The 8,493-nt window shown below is 51.9% G+C and overlaps 1 protein-coding gene across 1 annotated transcript; it reads right to left on the reverse strand.

The window, feature by feature from the left end:
• Positions 1–6,461: 6,461 nt before the first annotated feature.
• LOC119317769 (3-ketoacyl-CoA synthase 5-like) lies at positions 6,462–8,236 on the reverse strand. Its single transcript, XM_037592269.1, has one exon. The coding sequence runs from the start codon at positions 8,158–8,160 to the stop codon at positions 6,706–6,708; it is 1,455 nt and encodes a 484-aa protein (XP_037448166.1). The 5' UTR covers positions 8,161–8,236; the 3' UTR covers positions 6,462–6,705.
• Between the last annotated feature and the right edge of the window lie 257 nt (positions 8,237–8,493).

Below are 8,493 nucleotides of genomic sequence, written 5' to 3' on the forward strand. Positions count from 1 at the left end.
TTTCTGTTGGTGCAATTGAACAGCATGGTGGTTGTGGATTCGTGGAATGGCATGATGACCCACTTCCCAAGTTTTGGAGTGATTTGATTGGTGATTTGCAAGATGAAGTGCGTAGGCTGAGAGGTCAAGGAAGTGGTGCTGTGATTGAAGATCCCACTGCAGTTGTGGCTCTCCCTGAAGCTGAAACAGGAGGAATGGGAATGGCTATGGCTCTGCAAGATCAATTGAAGCAGAAAAATTTAGAGATAGATGCACTGAAGGGCAAATATCAGACTGCTGTCATGCTGTTTGTTGTATTTGTGGTGGGTTTAGTTGCAGGGAAGATGCTACTGTAATAAGATGTGCAAGTGTTATTTCATCAGTTGTATTTGTATGCAATGTAGCAATGCTTTAGGGTTTAGAATGAACTGGAAGTTGTATGCATTTGGCACTGTTTGGAATCAATGAAAGTGGTAGTGCAAGTTGTGTTATGCCATCATTTTGTACCTCTCTGAAATGCATATATGTTTGCAATCTTTGCTGGCAGTAAAGTGAAAAATGATGCAGTTAGTAATATATTGCAGTACAGTGGAACATTATGCTGTTTGTAACATAATGCATTGTCAGGATGGCATTTAGAAACAATGATAGCAAGTAATAAGAAGGAAATGCCACTGATGAAAGATCATTCAGATCAACTTAATTTCACATAGACTAGGTTTGAAATAAGTCACACTCCCACACAAATACATGACCTCTAGTTTGAGCCATGAACAAAAGATAAGTTTGCAACATTACATCAGAAATGTTTTGAAACATTGCAACTTCAACAAAAGAACTAGATGCAGCCCTTTTCAACTATAACTAGTAGTTTCCACTGCAAGTGAAATATCTGAAGCTTGGCACTGATGATGCAGGCCTTCTTCCCCTCTTAGCTCCAGATCCTGTCCTTGTGGAAGTAGATGATCCAGCTCACTAGTTGCAGTTCTCTTTCTTGGAGGCTTGAACCTGTTGGTCCCAGTAGAAGGACATGTTGGTACTGAACTTGTTGTTGGTGGAGCAGATGCAGAGGCAGAGGCAGATGTTTGCTGCAAATTAAGGATAAATATGCAATAAGTTCCAACACAAGAGTAATAAGCAGGATAAATTTTTCCTAATTTTTTCATTCATAGAAATAATAGGATAAAACCTAGCATCAACTATAGCATGGTTGAATGACTCACATAGGTTGTTGTCAACTGATTCACAGTTTGAACCAACTGGGAAAAAAGCCCTTGCCCAGTGCTGTGGCTCAGTCCTCATGATGTCTTTAGCCCCTTCAGGAGTGACTTGTGCAAGCTTGGCCTTATAATAGTTGAAATCTTGCTTGTTAGAAGCCTTAGCAACTGCCCAGAATTTTTTTTGCCACTCATGATCTCTATGTTTCTTCCTCCAATTAGCATAAATGTGTCTAGCACACATCCTATGCTGTGCAGCAGGAAGGTAATCATTCACTGCATTTATCAAGCCCTTCTGCTGATCAGAAATAATAACCCAGCCATCTCCATTATTGTTTATTTCCAAGTCCTTAATGAGCAGCCCAAGAAACCACTTCCATGTGATATTAGTTTCATTCTCAACTACAGCCCAGGCTAGTGGATACATCTGATTATTTTCATCTCTACCTATGGCACACAAGAGCTCACCCTTCACTGCACCTTTGAAGAAACAACCATCAAGGCCTATTACTTTTCTGCAACCAGCCTTGAATCCTTGCTTCATTGCATTAAAGCACACATAGAAGCTCTGGAATACACTTTCCTTCATGTTGGTTGGGTCCATGCAAACATCAACTGTGCTTCCAGGGTTGCTCCTTAGCAGCTCAAGTTGGTAGTCAAACACTCTAGTGTATTCATTGTTCATTCCACACAACAATTTGTCCATGACAATTCTTTTTGCATGCTTGCACTTTGAAGTGGAGACATCAGCAAACATATCTTGCAAAACAGTTGCTTTCATGCTCTCAATTTTCCACATAGGATTTGCCAGTATGAAGTGCTCATACCTCTGTGCAATCACCTTTGCAGTAACCAACTTGTTGCATCTGTTCTGTGCACATTGGTGATCATCATTGTATGTTATGACTTGGAATCTTGAAGTCCTTGATCTCTTGGCTGCATATATCAGCCATGGGCAGCCAGGCCATCCACACTTTGCCATAACTCTGTCACACTCAGATTTCATGAACTTAATGCTCCTCTTTGTTACTAGACCATATCTTCTCAAAGCTTTGCATAGCTGATTCTTGCTTCTAAAAACCATGGTCAAAGCAAAATGTGGTACTTCACTTTCAGGGTTGTATCTTGGGAATGAACTCTTCCTCTTCCTTATATGACCATCTGAATCTTCATCATAGTTGTAGTCCTCATCAGATGAATCATAGTTCCAATCCATTTCTTCTCTTTCAATTTGCTCCTCCATGTTGGCAATCAATTCAATTGGCACTGGCCCTGTGGCATCCCTACCTATCCAGCTCTTGGAGTCCCTCATCATTTTCTTAAATTTCCTAGCATGTCTCCTGAGCTCCACAACTTCTGAATCCTCCCCACTATCATCAGTATGTCCAATGTATTCAGGGTCACTGTCTGAGTCTGAATTTTGATTGGCACTGTCAACATTTGCAGCTATCACCATTTGGTTATTCACATGCCCTGAAGCCTGAGGTTCAGAAGCACAAGCTGATGCAGGTTGACTTGGATCCAAAACCTGTGAAAAAACACCTTCCATGCCTGCCATTTCATCCACATCTACTACTCTGCTTCTTCTCTGCTTCAAGGGGCTGCAAATTCTTTCAGTGATTACACCAGTTTCATCAGGTATGAGCACATCAGTGTCAGACTCTGCAGGTTCAACAGCATTTACTGGCACTGGTTCTTCTGCAGTTATAAGTGCATCTGGTTCTTCAGCAGTTAAAATTGCATCTAGTTCATCATCATCACTCTGTTCCATGAGTTCATCCTCAAAATCACTCACACTACTGCTGCTATCATTGCTATCTTCCTCTCCATGATACTCCACATACACATCAGCAACTCCTCCAACACAAATGTAGTCAGACATCTTCACACACGAACTGTCATCATGAAGGAACACCAAACCATTGATAAGCTCTTTTCCAGGAAGCAGAAAATAGAACTTCATCGATTCCATCAACTGAGTATGATCTTTTAAATAGCCTTTCACTTCCTGCAGTGACAGTTTATCCCTCTCAGTCTCTGACATTGCTTGATCTCCCCCAACATAGTCCAAATTTGGACCAATGTGGATGAACTTCCCTCCAATATGAAACCGAACGTTCAAAATCTCACTTGGGTCCATGATTTCACTGAAAAAACATACACCGCGATCAAAATAAAGCATAACAATCTATTCCTAAATCAATCTATTCACAAAAAATCAATCTTTTTCTGTCACCCAAATCGTCCCCAATTTTGCCCCAAATTTGCCGCTCAAACCCTAACCCTAATGCCGCAACTAGTCCAACCTATGAATAACAAGGGAGGAGGGCATCCAGAACATTACCTGCTCCTTCGATGCGCCGTCGCGCCGTCACGATCGTCGCAGAGGTGGCGATCAACCGCCGGTCGCCATTGCCGTCGCCAGAGAAGGATGAATGCAGAGGGACGCGGAGAAAACGAAGCGAAATGACGGGCCGAACTGGGCCGGCCCACTAATATCGCCTCAGGCGCGCGCCGAACGACCCATCCCGGCCACCCCATTGCCACGTTGGCAATCCCCGTTTGGGAAACGACACTAAGGTTAGATTTGGACCGGGATTAGTTAGTTTGGGGGCCGAACGACAGGGATTTCGACTTCAGGGTTTGATTCGCCGGACGTCTACGAATTCAAGGTTTAAAATGGACTTTTTCCGCTATACCGCTATGGCAAAGTTGTAGACCAGACTAGCCTTTTTTTTGTTGAGGATCAACCAGACTAGTCAGTCCAAGACCAAGATCCAGGTGAGCAGAGCCCAGCAGTAGTAGTTCATCGCAAAAAAAAGCCCAGAAGTAGCGTAGTGTGGCCCAGCCCGCGTATCTCTTCACTAGCAACGTTGCCTTCAGCCCCTCAAAAAAAAAAGCAACATTGCCTTCTCCACCTTCCCCGCAGTATTCCCTCAAAAAAGAAGAAGAAGAAGAAGAAGAAGCACACCTTCCCCTCAGCACGGGTCAGTGTTCAGTAGAGAGAACAGCTTGCCAGTGCCAGCATGCCAATGGCGGTGCAGGCGTGCCACTTAACAACGCGCGTGCATTTTCGATTCTAGATCCAGGTCAGCTTCTTTTTAGAACGAAGGCTCGCGAAGAATCCGGCTTTGAATTAACAAAGCCATCAACCGGCCAGGAGTTACAACAGACAACCCAACTTACAACGGTCAGAACGATACAACGGGGAACACTGGAAAGCCTACTCACTACAACCTCCGCAAGCTGCAAATGAATTGCAGCTAGCACAGGCCAATCACTCCATACTAGGATCACATGTAGCAGAAAACGAAGCAGCACAGTCCTAGAGCTGGAAGAATGTCGCCCTCGCATCACAAGGTGGACGTAGGATGACCACATCGATTTGGGATATGCCGCGCCGGCTGCTCCGCCACAGTCCTTGCCCAACTAGTTGGAGACGATCCAGGTCAGCTGAACCTGCAATTTAGCTGCCAGTTCAACCACGCACAAACAAGTACGAGGAAACTAGTAACTCTGGAATCAGAGCAATGTGTACGGAGTGCAATACTATGCCTCACCATCCTTTTCTTGATAGAGTTTTTGTGACCACGTGGACGCCTCCTCGTGGTCGGCAATGTTTGCACACGTGGTACTGGTGATATTCCATGCGTATATTCAGATCGTCAATATCCATCGGCATTTCTCAAGAAGCCAAATTTGCTGATCTTGTCTGTATAATGTATATGCATGATGTATCCCCACCCCACATAGCACATATATATCCACGCAGCGATGCATCTATCGCTATTGCTACATCTGCATATTTGGCACGAGACAAAAAGAGAGAGTATGCAGTCAAAGAAGCAGTTGGCTCATCTGCATGTGCTGCCAGAGATCATCAGATATGCATATGTTCAGATCAGTGTATACAAAACGGCCAGCCTGTGCGTCCGGGATCGCCCGAAGGAGCCTAGGTTTTCCGATGTTTGGCGTGTCTGCTCTTTTCCTCGGCAGCCAGATCGCCACACTGTCTCGTACTGAAACATCTCCTTTCGGGTAGGGGATCGCTGCCTGTGGCTCTCCCTTCTTCCTGCGAGAACCACAAAGGGCGGAGGATAGCAACCGGTGGTTGGTGCCGATGTTTCCCCGTGTTGGTCGAACCGAGCAGTACATTTCGGCCATTTACTCCGGTGACTGACTGTGGTGGTGGCCGCGGTTGGGGCAATGCGACTGCACATTCATGCCGCTCCGGCGCAAGGAGGGGCCCTGGACGCCGACGGGCCGGCGAGGTGGCGCGCCAGACGGCCGAGCTGGACTGCGCACGCGGCGGGGACGGCGACATGCCACCGGTTGTCGACGCCGATGGCAATATGGCATGCGCGGCGCGCGCTGCCGATGGCACGCGACCGCTGGGCTTGCCGATACGCACAGCGCCCCTGGCCGGCATTGATTGGGCTCGCACGCGACACGTACGCCCCGTCCTGCCGTTGCCGCATCTCGCGCATGCATGCATGCAGAAGACTGGATGGTCAGGATGAGCGAGCGGGGGGGCGGCCGTGGCAGGCCATAACTCCAGGCCAGCGGCGGGGCAGGACTGCGGCCGCGCGTGCAGGGATTGAATTAAACCGGGGTGGCATGTCAGGGCGGAAAGCGCCGAAGCGGCGGGTTCAGACAGATCCGGTGAGTGACTGTCCGTCCGTCACCGCGGCGCGCAGAGATGAATTGATGGAGCAGGGCTGGGTGGTAGGTAGGGCACTCACTGATGCACCGGGCGAGCGAGGGCGAGCCAACTCTCTCTCTCTCTTTCCTCGTCTCATTAACTCGTAGGACGACGGAGCAGGGATGGCGAGAACATTATCGAGTCGTTCCAGAAACAGAAACGGAAACGGAGGGACTTGTGTACACGATACTGGCAGTCTGGTACTACTGATCATCACGCCAATTGAGCGTGCGGTACGTAACGGCTAACGAGTGTAAACAGACAGGGCAAGCGACCGAAGCAACCAAGCCACCTCGTGCGTGCCGCAGCGCACAAGCACGAGCATGGTAGATGGGGCAGAGCACGGCGGCGAACCGGCGACGGAATCAGTGCTCCAATGCAAAACCCTAGCTACCATCGCCCGTCGGGACCTCACGTCTTCTTCTCAGTCTTAGACTTGTCTAGATACAGAGGTATCTAGACCTAGATACATCCGTATCTAGACAAATTCAAGACAAGTAATTCGGAAGAGTAAAACGTTTGGTGCGTGGGATCACGTAGGGGCGAGGTGGGGAGAGGGGAAGTAAAAGGGAGAAGCATACATCAATGCAATGCAACGTGGAGAGAGAGAGATGAGATGAGCTCACTGGATGCATGCAGCAATGACTAGTTTTACGTACAGAGCACGGGTCGATCGTTGGTAGAGTATTAGCTAGTGCTACCACCTAGTGGTGGCTACTGGAGTGTGTGGACTTTTCTGTGTACGAGCCAACGTGTGTGTACGAATGTGCACCAGACGAGCTGCCGGGCTGGGTTGGGTTGGCTAGGCTAATGCTTGAGCACGTCGGGGATGTCGACGGGGTAGCGGTGGACGCAGGCGGCCCAGGGCCCGTCGGCGCCGGCGGGCGCGGCCGGCGGGCGGATGCACTCCCAGGCGGCGCTGTTGCACTTGAACCCGGAACCGAAGCCGATCATCCACACGCGGTCGCCCCTGCGCATGCGCCCCTTGGCCTCCACGTAGGCCAGCTCGTACCACAGCGAGCTGCTGGACGTGTTGCCGAACCGGTGCAGCGTCATCCGCGACGCCTCCACCTGCTCGTCCGACAGCGTCAGGCTGCGCTGCAGCTCGTCGATCACCGCTCGCCCGCCCGCGTGGATGCAGAAGTGCTCGAACGCCGTGCGGAAGTCCGGGATGTACGGCTTGATCCCGCGGCTCACCACCTTGCGCGCGATGAAGGACAGCGCGAACAGCAGCTGCTCCGACGCCGGGAGCACCAGGGGCCCCATGGCCGTGATGTTCGCCTTCAGCGCGTCGCCGGCCACGCTCATCAGGTCCTTGGACAGGTTGATGCCCACGTTGCCCCGGTCGTCCTCCTCCTGGTACACGCAGCGGTACGCGCCGTCCTGGGCGCCCGTCAGCGTCCGCACGACGCGCGCCAGCCGGAACCGCGCGTTGGCGCCGTTGGTGGAGAGCAGCACGGCGGCGCCGCCCATGCGGAAGAGGCAGTTGGGCAGGAGCATGGCGCGCTCCTTGCCCATGTAGTAGTTGGGCGTGATGGTCTCCGTCGACACCACCAGCGCGTTCGAGCCCCTGGGCGCGACCTGGAGCAGGTTCCTCGCGAGCCCCACGGAGATGAGCCCGGCGCTGCAGCCCATCCCAGCGAGGTGCACGTTGCGGACGTCCTTGCGGAGGTTGTAGCGGTTAACGATCATGTCGGCGAAGGACGGCGTCGGGGCGAAGAGGCTGCAGTTGACGACGAGGATGTCGATGTCCTCCGGGGCGACCTTGGTCTTGGCGAGCAGGTCGTCGATGGCGGAGAAGACGATGAGCTCGACCTCGGCGCGGGAGGACTCGAGGTCGCGGGACGGCGGGATGTAGTGCTGCGCGTAGGGGAGGCAGGTCTCCTCCCCGAGCCCCGAGCGCTCGAGCAGGCGCGACATGAACCGGACGCTGCGCTCGTCGAAGCCCGGCCAGACGCGGGCGTGCTCCTGGAACGCGGCGAACGGGACGCGGCAGCTGGGGCTGGTGCGGAAGCACGCGTAGTCCACCATGTACACCGCGCGCGGGCGGAGCTTGAGGTAGATGGCGGCCGCCGCGGCCGGGACGAACGCGGCCAGGAACATGTGCACGGGCCGGAGCGCGCGCAGCCGGGCGAGCAGCTCCTCGGGCCCTAGCTCCGCCGCCTTGAGCAGGGCCGAGGCGGCGAAGGGCACCGCCGCGATGGCCACGATGTTGCTCACCGCCAGCTGGTACAGCCGCTTGAGCTTCGCGGACGAGCTCATGCTAACGGCGCCCTCTGTATCGCTTGCGTCTGTGTTGGGAGCAGCTGTGGCTTTGTGGCCTCGTGGGTGTGTGTCGCCTGGCTCGCGGTGGGAGGCGAGGAGAAAGCCGGGAGGGAGAATTTAAAGAAGCCAAACTCGGGGTGCCGGACCCCGCAGGTGGGGCCCGAGCCTGTCGCCCCGAGAAGAGATCACGCTACAGAAGCAGGCAGAGGACTCACGATCCTGACTTGATGAGTCGGCTGTGTGAGTAGGTGGCTACCCCCCTTAGATTAATCAAGTCTCGGTCGACTGCGTAAAAGCCCTTGGATCTTTGCGAGTAGATTTGTGCTGCAC

Source organism: Triticum dicoccoides, chromosome 6A (assembly GCF_002162155.2).
Source record: "Triticum dicoccoides isolate Atlit2015 ecotype Zavitan chromosome 6A, WEW_v2.0, whole genome shotgun sequence".
NCBI lineage: Eukaryota > Viridiplantae > Streptophyta > Magnoliopsida > Poales > Poaceae > Triticum > Triticum dicoccoides.

What these genes read in the sequence shown, in the direction of transcription:
- LOC119317769 (XM_037592269.1), bottom strand. Translation starts at nt 8,160, where the DNA reads ATGAGCTCGTCCGCGAAGCTCAAGCGGCTGTACCAGCTGGCGGTGAGC.